Genomic DNA, 20309 nt, shown 5'->3' with positions numbered 1-20309 from the left:
AAATAAATCTTTAAAAAAAAAAACAAAAAAACAAAAAACAAAGACAGTGCCAGGCGTGGTGGTGCACGCTTTTAATCCCAGCACTCGGGAGGCAGAGGCAGGGGGATCACTGTGAGTTTGAGGCCAGCCTGGTCTACAAAATGAGTCCAGGACAGCCAAGACTACACAGAGAACCCCTGTCTCGAAAAACCAAAACCAAAACCAAAACCAAAAACAAAACAAAACAAAACAAAAAAACCCCGCAAAGGACATGTTAATTCACCTCTGAATATGGGAGGCTAAAGAAAGCCTCTTTCAGGTCCAGGACAGTGTATACGTGCTTTTCTGGAAGAATCAGACTCATGAGAATCAGAGATGTAGTCCAGGGTGATTGGCAGAGCACCAGGACACCTGTCTTATCAAGCCAGGCACCATAGGCTGTGAATTCCCTTTTTGTTTCCAGGGTTATTAGCTATTGTTTAATCCAGAAGAAGTAACTAAACAGCTTTGTTGAACAGTTATAGGTGCTCCCTGTTGGCCCAGGGCGGGGGAGGAGAGGTGGGAGGGGCAGGGGGGGTGTGCCCATAACCCTGGGAACTTTTGCTGTCCATCTGAGAGATGGTCCAACTGTGTCTTTTGATTGGAGACAGAACTTTCAGCTACGAGGTATCCTTCTAACAGAGGGTAAGACCCCAAAATCTTGCTGGATTTTTCTGTGTCTGTGTCTCATCATCAGAGAGGGTGACGATGGCTTTCAGTTTATGCCAAAGGTCTTGTCCCAATCAGTTCTTTGTTGTTAAACACCCTTTGAGCTACCTCCAGCAACTGGGACCTGCTTATATCTTTAATTTTTTTTAAAACTTTTCGGGGAGGGGTAATATCTGGGTAACAAGGGATATGTTTTTAGCAGCCAGCCATCTTTAATCTTTCTAGAAAGTACCTAGTGAAAATGATCTCAAGTCTCCTTGGTCAGTGTCAGACAGAAAGGAAACTCCATTTTGTTCAGGCTGCACTATCTGACAGCAATCCCCCTGCCCAGCCCAGAGGGACAGTATTCCCCTCTCCCCTCAGTGAATGATGAGTTATAAATTATGAAAGAGAAAGATATGAACTTTTTCTTTTTCCTCTGGGCTCAGCCCAGGTGCAGAGTGGAAGGAATGCTCACTTGGGGAAACTGTTACCTTTCCCTATGTGGATGGGAGTGGCAGGGGGCGGGGCTCTCCCCACCTCCATACACAACAAAACAAGCAAACACTCCTCTACTCCTTGAGCAGCACAGGTGGAGGATTTGGGGGAGAGTCTGGGTGACCTGGCAGAGCCAAAAGGATTCTGTTGACGCTCTCTTTTTTTGTTTGTTTGTTTTCCGAGACAGGGTTTCTCTGTGTAGCCTTGGCCATCCTGGACTCACTTTGTAGACCAGGCTGGCCTCGAACTCACAGCGATCCGCCTGCCTCTGCCTCCTGAGTGCTGGGATTAAAGGCGTGCACCACCACTGCCCGGCTGGAACACAGGTCTTAAACCTGGTAAAGGGAGTGTCTTACAGCAGAGAAAGCCATTGGATGGTACAGGAAAACAAAACTGACTGAAACACAGAAAGACAGACATATGGTAAAAACAACCAGGGTGGCCACCACACGTTCATACAGACAGAGATCCATTGATGTCTCATGTTGTTCCTGCACACTGGATTAGCAGCCACATCCAACCTCTCCTAGGTGTCTGAACAGTACACGCCTTAGCCAGACTTACCTCTGGAAGTAACGGACCAGGAGAATTTCTTTTCTTTTCTTTCTTTCTCTCTTTCTTTCTTTCTTTCTTTTTCAAGACAGGGTTTCTCTGTGTAGCCTTGGCTGTCTTGAAGCTCACTCTATAAACCAGGCTGGCCTCAAACTCACAGAAATCTGCCTCCTGAGTGCTGGAATTAAAGACATACGCTGTGCCACCGCCACCACCACCCAGCCAGTCCCAGAAATTTTCTAATTTGTTTCTTTTGGTGGTGGAGCTGTCAGACCCCTCTGATGTGTTAGGCAGTGATTGCTCAAAGGGAGTTGATGGGACCTGGAACATCTCAGGTTGTCTGTCCCTTAGGAGTCCTCTGACAACCACACTCTTCCTTGCTCCAAAGGACTTTGAGGCCCCCTACCCCCCAGTTCTCGGTCAGGTCTCTGGGATCTTGGTGGAACTTTCCGAAATGTTGTGGGATAGTCACCAGAGAAGCCTGCTCACACTTGAGTTTAAGTCTTTATTAACTGGTAACTGCTAACTACACTGGATGCTCCGGAGCCCAGAGGCTTTCTCAAGGTGAGCGTTTTAAAGCATAAAAACCGTGTTCTGGGTTGACAAGTCCAGTTAGCCAGAAGCAGAACTACAGAATCCAAAACAAAAAACAAAAACGAAGACTAGTACATCTACAGGCTTTCTCAGAACTATGGATTGTGAAGGATTAGGCCTTTGCTTTCGTTTTGGCTGGTGGTGCTGGCTACATGCTGAGTTTTACAGACCAAGTGGCACTTCCATCATTGGAGTCAGTTGTGCTACAGGTCTGGGGCCCTGTTATAGTCCCCAGGTCTCCATGTCCCACTGAATGAATAAATGAGGAATGAACTCAAACAAATCTCCACAAAAGCAGTAGGAAAGAGCCTGCACAGAAAGCCCAGCTGGAAGCCTCAGCTGTGCAGCTCCTCAGAGGCCAGCAACAGCAGAGCCTCCTGGGGACTCCGGTAGCGTGTGCTATGGCTTGTGCAGTCTCAGGGTCCTGGATATATAGACAGTGGGACAAAGGAGCTCAGGCATGCCTTGGTCTGACCGAGCATTTGAGCCTCATATCCTTTTGGGACTCAGTTTTCTCCCTTGTAAAAAAAAATGTTACTTAAGTAGTGGGGGAAGGGGTGTTACTGGGCAGGTGACTTCACCAGCCTGTTCCGCTAGTTTTTCTTTATTGTATTTTATTTTGGTGTTTTTGTTTGGTTTGGGTTTTTTTTTTTTGTTTGTTTGTTTGTTTGTTTGTTTTCGAATCTTTGGTTTTGCGCCACCACCACTTGGCGAAACAGGATTTCTCTGTGTAACCCTGGCTGTCCTGGAACTCACTCTGTAGGCCAGGCTGGCCTCAAACTCATAGTTTTTCTTACCACCCCTGCCTCTCAAGTACTGGGATTAAAGACATATGCCACCATTGTCTAGCTAATTTTCTTTTTCTTTCTTTCTTTCTTTCTTTCTTTCTTTCTTTCTTTCTTTCTTTCTTTCTTTCTGAGTTATGGATGTTGTTGGTTTCTATTTGTCAAGTAGTCACTGTACAATGAGCTGAATGCCATCAAATTGTCCCCTCAGAATAGCCAAGGGGCTACATTAGGTGGCCTGGAGCAGAAAAGAGAGACCAACCTTCACGCATCCTAGGATCAGTAGTGGGACCTAACCTGGGAAGAGGCAGTGGAAATGTGGGATTTGTAGTTTTTTTGGTATAGTTTTCTGGAGATAAACTTGCTGGGCTTTCTGATTGACTGTAATGTGGTTGGTTACTCCTGTTGAGCCAAGAGGGAACGAGTTGTGTAAATGAGCTGAGAGTTCATGGGCGCAGTTTGGGCCTGTGTGGGAGCTGAGGGCCTAAAGGGATGATGGGAAAGATGAGACTAGTGAAGAAGTGTAGTCAAGAGACTACCACCCTTAGCAGAGACATCCACCCTTAGAAGACTAAGATGGCGGGGATTTAGCTCAACCGGGCAAGTGTGAGAAAGAGGCCACTAAGAAAACTCTCAAGTGGAGTCAACTGGAGAAGCGATGCCGTCAGAATAATAAGGAAGATGACTATGAAGACCCGCTCCTCCGATGCGATACCACGGTGATGATGTCCCCGACGACGACATCGGGCTGCTAGGCTTCTTCCAAGGCAAGAACTCCCGGTTGCTGAACCCCAGGCCCTGACTCGAGGAAAGGACCCACCCTCCTTGGCACCCAAGACTTTGATAGATGCCTTTTCCTTCATCCCTGGATCCCAAGAGTGGTGCAGTCCGCCAGGAGACCCGCCCCCGTGGGAGAGGAGGTGTGGCTATGTTTCCCGATTGGGCACGTGGTCCCGGAAATGCAAATTAGATTCCTGGATGCTGGGTGGGAATTGGCTGAGGGAAAGGGAGAGGCGGGGCTGGGCCCCGGGCCACTTCACAAAGCGGGAAAAGGAGGGGGAAAGAATGTCACAACTGGGACCCCCGTCTTAGAGAATAAACATTGATGTGACTGAGGACCGAACCATTATTGGGTTTGGGGGACATCACAGGGGCTACAGGGGTCTGTGGGTGGAAGAAAGTGGGGTCTCCTGCAAGTGGGGTGGGGGAGGCGCCTCTTCTGAGTTCCAAGCCGGCGCGAGACACAGGCGAGGGCTGGCAGCGGCCACATCTGCACTGGGGCCGGTGCGCATCTGCACAAGACGGAGCTGCCGGCCAGGGTCCCCCGCCACGCTGCTTGCCGCCCCCACCCCCATCAGCGCGCGCGCGCGCGCGCCCAGCCCCACTGGCTGGCAGACACGCTCTCGCGCTGCCTCCCCTGGCTGGCCCCCACGCTGCCACCCCCGATTCCCTGAGGGTCCCGCATCCGGAAAGTGAGGTGAGCGCATCTGCACCTGGTGAGGAGGGGTAAACTGAGGCACGGGGGGGGGCGGAGGAGTGGGGAAGAAGGGACAAGGGTGTGAATGGATGGATAGATGGGATGGTTAGTTTCTGCTCAGTGGTCCGTACTAGCCTAAGACGCAGAATTCTGCAGCCCCTAGGATATCAGAGTGTTGAAACTCTACAGACGCCCCTCCACCTCCACCGCGTCAAACCCTCACCCGAGATTCGCAGCCTCCTTCCCCAGCCTGGGGGCCCTTGAAAGCATCCTGTGTCCTCCTGAGATGCAAGGACCAGTCCGACCCCATTGACAATCAGACTCACCCTACCACCACCGCGGATCCTGACAGCCCAGCCCCCTCCCAAAAGGCCTGACAAGCAGCCACCTAGCCCGGTACACCCTCTCCTCCCAGCCATCCTCTGGAGCCCCCTTGGGACACGGGCGTCGGAGCCCCGGCCCCCGCCTTCCGGATCCAGGTGTCCCCTCCGCACACCCAGCCCGAAGCCTGCGTCTCGAGGCCGCGCTCGCGTCGCCATGGCAACGGGAGTCTATTTTGCGCCGGGAACACACAGCTCCCTCCGCAGCGCCCCCCCACCCACCCTGCTTAAGAGTGGGGGGGGGGTCTCAAAAGGCAGGGGTCAGCACAGTGATGAGGATCAGACACTTAGAAGGGGCAGAAGCCCGGGACAGACATGCAGAGATTGGGAGCCCCTGACAGAGGAACTGGGTGTGGAGATTTACAGACCTAGGCGGGGGAGGCTGAGGATGGAGGCCCCAGACAGAGATTCGGGACAGAGCCCAAACAGACGCAGAGATGCAGAGGAACAGAAACAGGGATCCGACGACAGAACTGGCTTAGAAAGAGAGAAAACAGGCGGCTGGCTGGAGGCAGGGGTCCTGACAAGAGGATGGACAGAGTCTCTAGGCAGAGACCCTAGACATAGCGCTGCATGTGATCTCTCCTTTCACTCTATCCCTGGCAGGAATTTGAGGGCTCTTTCCGGTATCGGGTAGCCAGGGCCAGCTCCTCCCCTCTCCCTCTGCTTCTTCTACAGGTCCCCCGATCTTATGCCTGCTTTCCGCATTCCTACCTCAGAACTGCCTTTCTAACCCGCCCCCCCAAGGGTTCCTAGGAACCCCTCCCACGTGCTCTCTAACCCCTTACCTACCACCTCTGCATCTGCCACCTGCAGACCCCACTCAGGCCATTTTATAGGCTCTGGTCCTTCATTGCTTGTGCCCTTCCCAACTCTGTGTCTCACTTCTCCTACTCTCTCCTCCCCGCCCCCCGCCACTCCACCCCCCTTCCCCCACCAGGGCCTCTGTTTCTCCGGGTCTCCCACTCTTTCTCTGTCTACTTCCCATCACTACCCGTTCTTCCGGTACCACCTTCTGTGGGTTTCTATCTCTTCCCTGGCTGGGTGGATCTGTATCCCTGTTTGCGTCTCTGTTCCCTTCTTCCTGGATCCTGTTCCTCTCTTTTTCTCGACTCCCAGGCACCCTCACCACGCCTCTCCCCCACCCACCTGCTGCTGTTTCCTGCAAGGACCCCTCAGGAGACACTCAGATCCACGCTGCCCAGCCCACTTCTGCCATCCTAGCCAAGATTCTCCACCCCACCCCCGGCAGGAGTGGGATAGGATGTGTTGAGGGCTTCCTTTTCCCCAGCCTAGCTCCCTTTCTCTGTACCTTGTGTCTCTCAAGTCCTGAGCTGGATTTGAGAAGCAAGCAAGGTGCACTGGAAGGAAGAACCGGGGTTTGGGGCCTCCCGTCCCACCCATCCCCTATGGCTGTGGAGGAGGACGTTGCCTTGTGAGTGAGAACTAGAGGTTGGGGGCGGAATAGGGCTGAGGGCGGAGTAGGGGATGGGCGGGGATGGGGGCGGGGCAGGAGTTCTCACAAGCCAGTTGCAGATTCTGCACAGCTGGGCCAGAGTGTGCTTGCACCTATAGGGCTGCATGACAGAGCTAAGAAGATGAGTGTGGGTGCCTGCCTGGTCGCCCTGCCTCGGGGTAGGAAACTAGTCTAGGGATATAATGCTTCTAGTGTGCCTAGACATCTGAGTCTTGGATGCTAACATTAGGTTAAAATGTGTACAAATGTTTGCGTGTCCATGTAGAGTGATGTGTGTGTGTGCACGCACACACACACTCACTCACACACATGCTGACACCTAGTGTCCTGTGGTCTGTGTCATGTATCGGCTCTTTTGCGAGTCTAGGCAGTCTTGTGTGAGGGACACAGAGACCCGGTCCCCTTGCCTCCAGTGTCTGCGCGCTGGCTGCTGCATCTGCAGATGGCTGTCCTCCGTCAACTCACCGCCTTTGAGCAAGGGAGACAGCTGCCTTCCGCCCCATCAGCCCAGATGGCTCCATTCTTCCAGCCAGATTCCCATTGTACGTGCCAGTGCTCAGAGAATGGAGGGACCTATACGGCTGTGTCTGCCACCCTCAGAAGAGCTGGGGCTCTAGGTGTCTTGCCCCCCTTCTCTGTGTGGAGGATAAAGCCATCTAGACGTAGTGCCTTGAGACCCAGGTTCAAAAAGTCGATTTGCGTGCTATGAACCAAAGCTTGCCGCCCATCTCCTGTTTCCTTATCCTCAATTAGAATTTCTAGCTTGAGAAGGCGCCATGGAACTTCTGGGTCATCACCCATCACTGTCAGGGTTGCTTCAAATCCTCCTTCAACTCGAAACTTCACAGGGCCATTTGCCACTGTTAGATTTGTTAGCCGTGGGGGAAGATCTGTTGTTACAAGGCTAGGTCTAAGAATCTGATTAAGCTGGCAAAGTGTGGCTTGTTTCTCAGCGTAGCCCCAGAGTCTGGGCACTGTGGGGTTCAGGCAATTAATAGGACCTCTTAGAATTTTATTCTCACCTGAAGGTTGGGGAGCCATGGGTAACCAATTCTCCTACTTGTTCCAACATTTTCCAAGATGTAAATGCCTTCCTGAGCATTCACACGGTGCCAGATACTGGCTCTGAGTGCTGTGGAAGAGGCAGCAAGGATGTAGCTCGAATCATCAGCCTTCATGGGCGTTCCAGTCCAAGCAGGAAAGGTGCACAGGCAAGGCAGCGTGTGCATCCTGTGACAAATGCACAAGAGCTTCAAAAGGCATCCCACAGGGCGGGGAGCCCCAGTGGGTCAAGGGCTGCTTTGGAGCTTGCTGAGATTATAGGAGAGTTGGCGTTTGAGTGGGGAGGGGCTGCCAAGCTGAGATCCGGCAAGCAAGGCAGCAGCAAGGGCTAAGGGAAGGAAAATAGAGAGTTCTTGGGCATGACTCTGGAAAGGCCTAGATCAGTGGTTCTCAACCTGTGGGTCTCGACCCCACCCCCCACCCCACCCTTGTGGATCTCCTAAGACCATCAGAAAGCACAGATGTGCTTACAAAATTATACTTAGGAAGCAGCAACAGAAATAATTTTACGGTTTGGGGAGGGGTGGGGAACCAGAACATGAGAAACTGTGGTAAAGGGTCACAGCTTTGGGAAGGTTGAGGTCCACCAGCCTAGAGGAAAAGATGAGGGTGGGCACTCCAGGTATAATGACAGCATGACTTAAGTGAGGCAAGAAGCCAAGACTTGGTCTAAACAGGGAAGCTATTGATGTCTTCTGCCGTTTTTTTGTTTGCTTGCCTGTAGTTTTTAAAGACAGGGTCTCGCCGAGCGTGGGTGTACATGCTTTTAATCCCAGCACTTGGAAGGCAGAGGCAGGTGGATCTTTGTGAGTTCGAGGCCAGGCTGGTCTACAAGTGAGTCTAGGAAGTCAAGGCTACACAGAGAAACCCTGTCTCGAAAAACCAAAAAAATTAAAAAATAAAGACAGGGTCTCACATGGACAGGATTAAGATTGAACTTGCTATGTTTTTAAGAAGGACTTTGAACTCTTGTCCCTCCTGCCTCTGCCTTCCAACTGCTGCGATGGGAACACGTTTGGTCCCAGCACTTGGGAGTAGAAGTAGCCAGATCTCTAGGAGATCAAGCCAACCTGGTCTACTCCAGGCCAGCTAAGACAGTGAGATACTGTCCTAAAAATGAACAACCAACCAACCAAACAAGCAAATGTTTTTAAGAAATGTAGTACCACACACATAAAATTTACGTTTAGCCATTTTAATGTCGGGCATATTCCTTACGTTGTGTGATGGTCTCTGCTATCTAGTTCCAGAACATTCTATTTTAATTATGTACATATGCACGTACATGTATGGGTATGGATCCCATGCAGGGGTCAGTGGACAACTTTTGGGAGTCAGTTTTTCACCTTCTACCATCTGGGACCCAGTAGGTCCAATCAAGGTTGTCAAGCTTAGCAGCAAGCACTGTTACCCACTGAGCCACCTTGCCTGCTCTAGTTCCAGAGCATTCTCGTCATTCCAAAAGGAAGCTCTCTGTGTATGAGGCCATCACTTCTGCCCCTTTCCTTCCAGTTACAAAAATATAAGCAATAAATAGGATTTTTGTTTGCGTGGCTTTGACTGTTGGTGGAAATTTCATATATGTGCGATCATATACTGTGTGATGTTTTATGCCTGGCTTCTTTTGCTTAGGACAATGTCCTGAAGATTCATCTATGTTGTAGCACACACACACGTAGTGTCAGTGTGACTCCTCTTCAAGGCTGAGTAATAGTCTACTGTATGGATGGGCCATGCTTGTTCATCTATTCATCTGTTTCCCAACACCTGCGTCATTTCTGCTTGTCCTCTATTATGCACAGAGACACTATGGACTTTCATGCGTTTTTTTTTTTTTTTTTTTTTTTTTTTGTAGTCATATGTATTTAGATTTGGGGAAGGGGTTGAACACAAGGGATGAGATTGCTGGTTCCTGTGGTAATTTACAATTAATTTGTGTGTAGAATTTGGGATTAAACCTGCAGCCCCAAGCATGCTATGCAAGAGCTCTACCTCTGAGGTCCGCGGTCTTGCTAAGATGGCTGGGCTGGCCTTGAATTCACTCTGTGCTTGGGCAGGTCTTGAGCCTGTCATCTTCCTGTCTCAGCAATCCCAAGCAGACAGGATGACATATCAGGGCTATCACATCTGACTGTTCGGGCTTTTCTGTTTTGTTTTGTTTTGTTTTGTTTTGTTTTGTTTTTTTAATGAGTCGTCAAATTCTTCAGCTGTGTGAGCCAAGCCACTTTCAAGGTATCCAATGTGAGAGCACCCAGTAAGCAGCAAAATAATCTAGGCCGGAGTTCAGGGAAGAGGTCCAACCTAGGGCAGCCTTAGTGGCATAGTGAGTTTGAGGCCATCATATTTTCCATGGGCTTTGTTACAATAAAACCAAGCAAAAAATAAAGGAGAAGGGAGGAGGAGAGGGGAGTAGAGGGGGTGGAAGGAAGGAAAGGGGGGGGGGGGAGAAGAGGGAGGAAGGGAAGAAGAGAGAGAGGGAGGGTGGAGAAAGACAGAGAAACAGGTGGGGGAGAGAAGAAGGCAGGAAGAGGGAGGAAGGGAGGGAGGGAGGGAGAGAGGGAGGGGGAGAGGGATTACATCTGTAATCCCAACACCTGGGAAGCTGAAGCAGATCAATCAATTGATTAGAAGCTAACCTGGGCTACATAGTGAGCTACAGGCCAGCCTGGGTTACAGAATGAGACTCTTGTTATAAGAGGTGGAAGTCAAGGCTACACAGAGAAACCCTGTCTCGAAAAACCAAAAAAAAAAAAAAAAAAGGGGGGGAGGGGATGGAGCCAAATGTTGGGAAACCCCAGCACCCAAAAGCCATCTCCCTACCTCATCTTTCTAGCACTTTGGTTGACAAATGACTACACACATACACACACACACACACACACACACACACACACACACACACACACACGCACACACACGCACGCACGCACAGTGGACAGAACAAATTATACAACCACCTAATGATGTTTACTTAAATACATCCCAACCCCTCTCCTTCCTCTTCTGCTGGGTTAGTCAGTTCCCTAGGGCTCTGTCACTTCTCAGTGTTTCTCCTCAGCAGTCTGAAGCACGGGTGACATTTCTGTCTAACAACTCCCTCTGCTCTCTGGAAGGTCAACCCCAGGTCCACAGGAACCTAGGAGCTTATTCAAGGCTGCATTCCTGATGCTCCTGACAGCCCAGGGAAGGTGGTCAGGAACCTCAGGCATGGATTCCTGGGCGGAGTCTGGTCCCTTGGTGCTGGGTGCAGCCTTTGATCTAAGCCTAGGGCAGCTGTCTCCCTGGGCCTTGTTATGATGCTATGGGAAAAAAGGGGGGGCCTCTGCCTACACTCCCAGCTCTGGAGTGCTTAATCCTGTCTGGTGGCAGGGCCCTGCTCTCCTGATCTCCTGGCTCCCTACCAAGCTGTCTCCACCCCCCTAGCTTCTCCTGCTCACTCTGGCCTGTTCCTGACCTGCCTGGGCCGTTGCCATGGACACAGCTAGAATACCTGCCTTTCTGACCCACCTCCCCAGTCCCATTTCTCATCTCATCACCCCCACATCAAATATGTTTCTTCCAAAACTGTGGACAGCAGTGACACCTTAGCATATGAAACCGGCTACACGCATGTGTGTGTGCACATGTGCATTGAAAGAGAAAGGGCATGTTTGGAGAACTGAAAACCAAATAGCTGTAAGCTATTTAGTTGGTTCCTAACTATACTGTGTGCCCACATTATCATTGGCTGTCCTGGAACTCAAGACAGAGCTCAGGTTGAGCTCTGAAACTTCAGACAATCCTCCTGCCTCCACCTCCAGAGTGCTGGGATTATAGGCATGTGTCACCATTCCTGGCTTTTTTTTTTAAACGAGAACCAGGAGGCATCTTAGGTTGTCACACATGCGCATCACCTGCATGTCGGTCAGCTGTTCTACAGGTACATAAGACAAAAATGTTTGATGGATGCCCACATCATGTTGACAGCAGGGCACTACCTTTGTGGCTTAGTTCTCAACTAATTCGTCTCTCTCTCTCTCTCTCTCTCTCTCTCTCTCTCTCTCTCTCTCTCTCTCTCTCTCTCTCTCCTATCTCCTCTGCTACCCTGCGGTCCCACACCCAAAATCTCTTCCCTACTCTTTTCTTTCTTCTTCCTCCTCCTTCCTTCCTTCTCTCCTCTTTCTCTCCCTCCTTTCTTCCCCTCCTTCCTGGGCTCCGCGGGTCTCCGGCTGCGGTTCACCCGGCTCCCACACATCTTCAACTCCTCCCTCCGCTTTCTGCTTTCACACCTTCCTCTCCGTCAAGTCCTCCCTTTGTTATAACTTCTGCACCTCACCCCACCCCACCCCCACCCCTTCTTCGGTCCCCGCCGACCCTTTCTTTCCCATCCCCCCCCCCCCCCCCCCCCCGCTGAGGCTCCTCTCGTCGCTCCCTTTGCCCTCCCCTCCCACCCCTGCAGTTCGACCTCCGGGATCCGCAGTCTGGCGTCCCGGTGCGCACCATGCCAGCCCTGCTGCTGCTCGGGACCGTCGTGCTGTTGGCCTCCGCCGCGGGCCCGGCGGGAGCGCGCCCATCCAACGAGACGAGCGCAGTGGCCCCAGGCCCGCTGCCCGCGCTACTCGCGCACCTGAGGCGCCTGACCGGGGCTCTCGCGGGCGGCGGGAGCGCTGCGGGTACCGGCGCCAATGCCACCAAGACCAGCGCCGCGGGTGGCGCGGGCGCAGCGGCACGGGCGCCTCCTCCGGCCGAGCTCTGCCACGGCTACTACGATGTTATGGGCCAGTACGACGCCACCTTCAACTGCAGCACCGGCTCCTACCGCTTCTGCTGCGGCACCTGCCACTACCGTTTCTGCTGCGAGCACCGCCACATGCGCCTGGCGCAGGCCTCCTGCTCTAACTATGACACGCCACGCTGGGCCACCACGCCCCCGCCGCTGGCCGGAGGCGCCGGGGGCGCTGGGGGTGCGGGTGGGGGACCAGGACCAGGCCAGGCAGGGTGGCTGGAAGGGGGCCGGGCTGGGGGCGCTGGGGGACGTGGGGGCGAGGGTCCAGGGGGCAGCACAGCCTACGTGGTGTGCGGAGTCATCAGCTTCGCCCTGGCAGTGGGCGTCGGTGCCAAAGTGGCCTTCAGCAAGGCGTCGCGTGCGCCCAGGGCGCACCGGGAGATCAACGTGCCCAGGTAAGTGTGCGCTGCGGCTGGAGGGACAGGAAGGTGCCAGGAACCTGTGTACTGCGTGGCGCAAAAAATCTGATGGAGGCGGTACCTTGATGCTGGGAGGTGGAGCAACTGATTAAGGGGCAGGGCTTATGCAATGAGAAGTCCAGGAACACGCTTGGGGGTGTGGCCTGTGCAATATAGGTGACTTAATTGGGGCGGGGCCCTGTAGTGGAAGGTGGAACTGTTGGGGCGTGGCTACGTGCTGTGTGGGAAGTAACTGAGGCCGGAGGACAGAAGTGACCTAAGGACCAGGCTGTAGAGAAGAATTGAGATGGAAGAGCTCACTCGTTCAACCAACATTTTTCTTCTTTCTTTCCTCTTCTTCTTCTTCTTCTTCTTCTTCTTCTTCTTCTTCTTCTTCTTCTTCTTCTTCTTCTTCTTCTTCTTCTTCTTCTTCTTCTTCTTCTTTTGGTTTTTTGAGACAGGGTTTCTCTGGGTAGCCTTGGCTGTCCTGGACTCACTTTGTAGACTAGGCTGGCCTCAAACTCACAGTGATCCGCCTGCCTCTGCTTCCCGAGTGCTGGGACTAAAGGCGTGTGCCACCACTGCCCAGCTAACAAATATTTCTTAAACACTTAGCATGCCAGGAGCTAAACCTAAGTATTCTGCCTGAGATCTATGTGATGCTGGGCACTGTTTCTTAACCTCCGTGCCTCGGTTTCCTCGCATAGACAATAGCGCTAAAAACAAACTTTCGTTTATTTGGACTTTGAAGATCTACTGAGCCAGGCTTGGTGGCGCACGCCTTTAATCCCAGCGCTCGAGAGGCAGAGGCAGACGGATCGCTGTGAGTTCGAGGCTAGCGTGGTCTACAAAGGGAGTCCAGGACAGCCAAGGCTACACAGAGAGACCCTGTCTCAAAAAACAAAAACAAACAAACGATCTACTGAGCTGATTCACGTCCTAGCTGATCGAGTGCTCATCAGATATTTGTGGTGGATCCAACAAGCCCATAAGCAGCAGGACTATAGACGCTGAGAACTGTTGGGAAGAAAACAAGCCAACGCAAGCAGCACTGGTTTAGTTGACATCAATCAGAAAGAGTCTGTCTGAGTGAGACCCTGAATGAAATAAGAGGCAGGTCCAGGCAGGTAGCTGTGTTGAGGTCATTCCAGGCAGAGGGAACAGGCATATCAGTTCGTTGGGGGGGAAAGGGGGGAAGAGGGTGTGGGGCGGGGGGAGGGGGCAGTTGTCTGAGGAGGAGCATGCGGGGGGGGCTGCCTTTCTTCTGTGTGCTATGAAGAGCCACCAGAGGTGGATATATAGGCCAGTGCTATGTCTTGAGGCTGTGTGTGTGAGGGCAGAGGAGAGACAAGGACTGCAGTTGCAGGCCAGGAGACAGTGGCTGTGATTTCCAGGAGGGAGAGGTGCTGAGCAGCGAGCTGACTGGCGATGATGTCTTGTGGAGATCAGCTCTGAGGATTACAAGGAGGAAAATGGCCCAAAGGGTTTGAGGTCTGCCCAAGTGAATGAGTGGGACATCTTTTTTGTTTATTTGGTTTGGTTTTGGTTTTTTGAGACAGGGTCTCTCTTTTTTTTTTTTTTTTTGGGTTTTCGAGACAGGGTTTCTCTGTGTAGCCTTGGTCATCCTGGACTCACTTTGTAGACCAGGCTGGCCTCGAACTCACAGCGATCCGCCTGCCTCTGCCTCCCGAGTGCTGGGATTAAAGGCGTGCGCCACCACGCCCGGCTTGAGACAGGGTCTCTCTGTGTAGCCTTGGCTGTCCTGGACTTGCTTTGTCGTCCAGGCTGGCCTCAAACTCACAGCGATCCACCTGCCTCTGCGTCCCAAGTGCTGGGATTAAAGGCTTGCAACCAGGAAAGCTGCCCGAGGAACAGTGAGAAACAGCAATAAGGTCTTAGCTCATGGTGGGGCAAGGCCACACAGGAGGCTGCAGAGGGACCGAGGAAGGGGTTCTTGAAGGAACATGTTAAGCAGGAAATGTGGCCTAGAAAGATTGACAGTAGAAGCCACATAGTCAAAGATAGAACACATCGCTCTGCAGGGTAGATTCTCTAAAGACGATAAGGAGAGGTAAAGGGACCTGGGCTTTTCCCCATCTGCCCCCGCACCCCCAGTCCCTGACTGCGTATCCATTCATCTGCCGTTTTCAGAGCTCTGGTGGACATCCTGAGGCATCAAGCAGGACCCACAACCCGCCCAGACCGGGCCCGAAGCAGTTCTCTGACCCCAGGGCTAGGAGGCCCAGATAGCATGCCCCCCAGGACACCCAAGAACCTTTACAACACCATGAAGCCCTCCAACCTTGGTGAGTACAAGTGACAGATGCCTTGGCTCTGTCCTCATCCCTGTGGCTCTGTCCTCCCCATGTCTCTCACACACACACACACACACACACACACACACACACACACACACCTTCATGCCCTGGTCCCACTGGTCTCCAGCTGTCAACATCCATCCTGTTCATCCTGAGAGAAATCCCAGAGGCCATAGCGAGCAGGAAAAGCTCTGTTCCTATTTGAGCCAGGAAATAGGGGAGGGTGGAGGGAGTGGCTCTTCGCAGAGAGAGGACTAACTTCAGCTACAGGAACTCTGGAAGGCTGGAGCAGAGCTTATGAGGCTCTCAGACATGAGACCACAGACAGCTTGGAGTTCTAAACTTCAGGCTTAGCTTGGGTGCTCTGCTCTGAAGTGAGTGGAAAACCATCAGGGTGTTTTAAGCAGAGGGAAGACAGACTTTGAGCGGAAGACAGATAGATGTTGAAGCACACAGTTGTAATCCCATAATTCTTAGTGAAGGCTTGAGGCAGCAAGATCAAGAGTTGGAGCTCAGGGCTTGGAGAGATGGCTCAGCACTTGAGAGCACTGGCTGCTCTTCCAGAGGACCTGAGTTCAATTCCCAGCACCCACATGGCAGCTCACAACTATCTATAACTCCAGTTCCAGGGGATGGATCTGACACACCCTCTCACACAGACATACATGCAGGCAAAACATTTAAAAAAAAAAAAAAAAAAATATATATATATATATATATACACACACACATACATACACACACACACACACACACACACACACACACACACACACACACACACCAGCCTGGGTTAAATAGCAAATAGCAAGATCCTGTCTCAGAAGACCAAGGGGAACCTAGGCAGTGGTGGCACACTCCTTTAATCCCAACACTCTGGAGGCAGAGGGAGGCAGGTCCATGGGGGTTCAAGGCCAGCCAGCACACAATGACACCCTGTCAAGAAACAAAACAAAGCAAAACAAAAAAACCCCTATGTTCTGGCATCTGTAACCCGTGTTAATGGAAGAGATGGGAGGCAAGACGTTCAGGAGACTGGCGGGTATAGAAGAGAGATCAGGGGTGGAGGACACTGATTTTCAAAAGTAAAAATGAAGGGACATTCAAACTAGGTCTTTGTGGGGGGTTGCCTTGGTTTTTGCTTTTCTTTTCTTTTTGTTTGTTTGTTGTTGTTTCAGATAAGGTCTCATGTTGTCCAGGCTGAACTTGAACCTCTTATCCCCCTTCCTACATTTTCTTTCTTTCTTTCTTTCTTTTTTAAGCTTTATTTATTATGTATACAGTGGCTCTGCCTGCATGTACACCTGCAGGCCAGAAGAGGGTGTCAGATCCGATGGTTGTGAGCCACAATGTGGTTGCTGGGAATCGAACTCAGGACCTCTGTATTAGTAGTCAGTGCTCTTAACCTCTGAGCCATCTCTCCAGCCCACTTCCTACATTTTCAAGTGCCAGACTTGTGTTACAGCATCGGGCTCACTCTTTCTTCCTTCCTTTTTTTGTTTGTTTTTCTTTGGTTTTGTTTGGTTGGTTGGTTGGTTGGTTTTGTTTTTTCGAGGCAAGGTTTCACTGTGTAGCCTTGGCTGTCTTGGACTCACTTTGTAGACCAGGCTGGCCTCAAACTCACAGCAATCCACCTGCTTCTACCTCCCTTGAGTGCTGGAATTAAAGGCATCCGCCACCATGCCTGGCTTGTTTGTTTTTCGACACGGGGTTTCTCTGTCCTGAAACTCACCCTATAGATCAGGCTGGCCTCGAATTCAGAGATTTGCCTGCCTCGGTCTCCTAAATGCTGGGATTAAAGGCATGGGCGACTATGGGCAACTGGGCTTAATTTTTTTTTCTAACACAGGGTCTCACACTGTGCCTCAGGCTACCCTGGAATTCCTGTAGCTTGGGCTGGCCCTGGATTCATGGCAGTTCTCCTGCCTCGGCCTCCCATGTGCTGGGGTTGCAGGCATGAGCCCCTCAGTGTGTGAAGCCTCAAACTAGATCTTGAGGGAGGTTTCATTCTTCAGACAAAGAGGGAAAGGAAGAGATTCAAGGCATTGAGACGAGCATTGCAGAATGTGCAAACCCCATGTGGCAAGCCTCAGCCACCACCACCCCTACACCCCACTTTTCCTGTAGGGGGTGGTGAACCACGGAGTGCTGGAGGGAGGGGCAGCCACGGTGGGTCTTGCCATGTTAATGTGGACTGGGAAGATGGAAAACAGACATAGTTGGTGACTCAGAGGGAGGGTGTGAGGCAAGGCAGAGCTGTCTAGAGGAGCCATCAGGCCTGAGTGGTGAGAGAGACAGAGGTGGTATGAAGACCATCAGACTTCTGGCCTGAGTATTGGGGTGAGTGTAGAAGAAGGACATTTCATCCCACCCCCCACCCCCCCATGATTCTGAGCCCGGTCGGGCCCAAATGAGGGGGGCGGGGGTTGTACTGAACTGAGAGCCAGAAGTGATACACTTCCGGGCAGGAGTGCTGGCTGGAACGGCGATGACAGTGATATGTCACCTCCCTTCTCGGTCCCTCAGATAACCTGCACTACAACGTCAACAGCCCCAAGCACCGTGCTGCCACACTGGGTACGCAGAGGGCCGAGGCGCCCTGGGAGTCGGGGTCCTTCAAGCCCCACTGTGGGCAGCCCCAGCCTGGTGCTGGGTGGAGCCCCAGTAAGAGCCCCCGCCCCCGCCGTGAGCCGGTGCTCGCGTGTTGGCTGGCCACCAAGGCAGCTGCAGTGTCCTCGTGAGGACACCGGAAGTGACGAATCTCCTTCCTGTCAAGTTTTGGGAAGTTGCGTGGAATGCATCCCCAGCTGGGGCCAGAATTCATTCAGTGGGTGCTGACAAATGCCAGCGGTCCCCAACCTGGAATGTGATTTCATCCTCGACCACAACCCTATCCACTGTGGTGGAAAAGGAGGGGGCTCCTAAAGGTTGAAGCTTTAGCAGGCTAGAACCCCGGATCCTCACCTCTCAAGCCCTAGACCTCTCTGAAGGAGGATAGCTGGAGCCTGAAATCTTAGATCCCAAGTAGCATGGTTAGAGCATGCAACCCTGGGTCTAAGAAAGGCGAGCTAGGATCTTCTCCCCTGTGGCTGTGGGCTGGGGTCTGAAATCCTAGGTAGGTCTAAGGGAGGAGGGTTGGGGCATGGACTCTTGGGTCTGAGGGAGGAGGGCAAAGATGGGCTGGACCCTGGGTGTCAGGGAGGAAGGGGTATCTGAGAGAGGGATGGGATCTGGACCTTTTTTTTGGGCTTGAGGGAGAGGGGGTAGGGTCCAGACTCCTGGGTCTAAGGGAGGAGGGCTGGGCTGACTGGGTCTTCCTCCTACCACAGACTGGCGTGCCATGCCACCACCCAGCCCCTCCCTGCACTACTCCACGCTGTCCTGCTCTCGATCCTTCCATAACCTGTCTCATCTTCCCCCATCCTATGAGGCTGCTGTGAAATCAGAACTGAATCGATACTCCTCCCTCAAGAGACTGGGTGAGCCTGGGGACGGGGACCTCGACCAATGCCGCGCCCCCCCCACACACACACCAGCTTTCATTCAATAACCTGCACAGAAGTGGGGGTGCGGGTGGGGCCAGAAGGTTCCAGTCTCCCTACCGGCTTTTTTCCTAGTTGGTTCCATATTAACTGAGATATTTTGGGTTGGGTCAGGTTTTCATTCGTTTGTACTTAGTCTTGTTGTTCTCGGACAGAGTCTCACTTTGTAATCCACGTTGTCCTAGAACTCATTAGGTAGCCCAGGCTGACCTCTAACCCACGGGTGACCCTCCTGTTTCAGTGTCCCTATCACTGAGATCGCAAGGGTGAACCACCATGCCCTGCGTAGCTTGGTGACTCTTGTGGACCAAACTTTAAGGCCTCTTAGGAGCAGCTTGGGGTTTGGATAAGGAGACCAGCGGAGGAAGGTTCTGGGTGGTCAAGGGATCTTTCTGGTTTTTTCTTCTTCAGCTGAGAAAGATCTGGATGAAGCCTACCTGAAGCGCAGACATCTAGAGATGCCTCGTGGGACGCTGCCCTTGCACGCACTCCGGCGGCCTGGCACTGGAGGTGGCTACCGCATGGATGCCTGGGGTGGTCCTGAGGAGCTGGGCCTGGCCCCAGCCCCCAATCCCCGCCGGGTTATGTCCCAGGAGCACCTGCTGGGTGATGGCCGAGCTTCCCGCTATGAGTTCACATTGCCTCGAGCCCGTCTGGTGTCTCAGGAACACCTGCTGCTGTCCTCACCGGAGGCCCTTCGGCAGAGTCGAGAGCACCTGCTGTCACCCCCACGGAGTCCTGCACTGCCCCCGGATCCCACCACCCGGGCCAGCCTGGCTGCCTCACACTCCAACCTGCTGCTGGGGCCTGGGGGCCCCCCGACACCACTGCATGGGTTGCCTCCATCGGGCCTGCATGCGCACCATCACCATGCCCTTCATGGTTCTCCCCAGCCAGCCTGGATGTCTGATGCGGGTGGGGGCGGCGGCACACTGGCCCGTAGGCCACCCTTCCAGCGTCAGGGCACCCTGGAGCAGTTGCAGTTCATTCCTGGCCATCACCTGCCCCAGCACCTGCGCACTGCCAGTAAGAATGAAGTGACTGTCTGAGGCCGGGGGTGGAGTGCTGGGGGTCTGTGGCGTCTGAGGCCCCCTCCTCCCAGGCCAGAGCTCCATTACAGGCTCATTGGTACACACCAAGGCTCTGAGACCAGATGGGCCCTTGGGCCGGAGACCATGCCTCCCAGCGGATGAGATCTCTCCTCCTACTTTGTCACTGTTTGAACCAAGGCCTCCTTCCCATGATGTCATCCCAGAGGAAGAGGCCTGTACATGAGGTCATCGCTAGCAAATACGTCCGTGTTCTATGATGTCGTTGCAGGGACTAAACCTCCTTCCTATGAGGTCACCACAGAGGAAGAGGCCTGCCCATTAGGTCATCACTGGGGGCTGTGTCCATTTTGCATGACATCACCGCAGAGACTCCTTTCCTGTGATGTCACCACAGACAATGCCTTGTCCCATCCCCATCATCCCTAGAAACAAAGATTTCTTCCTACAGTGTCGCCACAGAGATGAGGCTTACACTTCTTGAGGCCTCGTGACATTGTGCTGAGCGCCAAGGCCTCTTTCAATTGTCATCACAGGAAAAATGTTTCTCTGCCGTGGAGAAGATGCCTCCATCTCATGACGCCATCGCTACAGACAAAGCCATTTTCCTGGGACACGTTACAGGTGACCATGTGCTGCTAATCGTGTCCACACTAAAGATTAGGCCTCCTTTCCCCAGTGTTGTCACAGGAGTCTGCCTCTCTCCTGTGATGCCATCACCAGAATAGGTGCCTTGCCCGATGGCG

General features: G+C 52.7%; 1 protein-coding gene across 1 annotated transcript; it reads left to right on the top strand.

Moving 5' to 3' along the window:
* Positions 1 to 4117: 4117 nt before the first annotated feature.
* Positions 4118 to 19691, top strand: Shisa7 (shisa family member 7). The gene is made up of 5 exons (XM_051162305.1): positions 4118 to 4572; positions 11930 to 12651; positions 14806 to 14960; positions 18302 to 18451; positions 18926 to 19691. The coding sequence occupies exons 2-5, from the start codon at positions 11972 to 11974 to the stop codon at positions 19561 to 19563; spliced, it is 1623 nt and encodes a 540-aa protein (XP_051018262.1). The 5' UTR covers positions 4118 to 4572; positions 11930 to 11971; the 3' UTR covers positions 19564 to 19691.
* Positions 19692 to 20309: the final 618 nt, after the last annotated feature.

Source organism: Acomys russatus, chromosome 19 (genome assembly GCF_903995435.1).
Source record: "Acomys russatus chromosome 19, mAcoRus1.1, whole genome shotgun sequence".
NCBI lineage: Eukaryota > Metazoa > Chordata > Mammalia > Rodentia > Muridae > Acomys > Acomys russatus.
The sequence above is the reverse complement of the archived record's forward strand: the minus strand, read 5'-3'. Positions and strand labels throughout refer to the sequence as shown.

What these genes read in the sequence shown, in the direction of transcription:
- Shisa7 (XM_051162305.1), top strand. Translation starts at nt 11,972, where the DNA reads ATGCCAGCCCTGCTGCTGCTCGGGACCGTCGTGCTGTTGGCCTCCGCC. An exon ending in CGGGAGATCAACGTGCCCAG is followed by an intron (nt 12,652 to 14,805) that starts GTAAGTGTGCGC and finishes TGCCGTTTTCAG; the next exon opens with AGCTCTGGTGGACATCCTGA. An exon ending in CATGAAGCCCTCCAACCTTG is followed by an intron (nt 14,961 to 18,301) that starts GTGAGTACAAGT and finishes CTCCTACCACAG; the next exon opens with ACTGGCGTGCCATGCCACCA.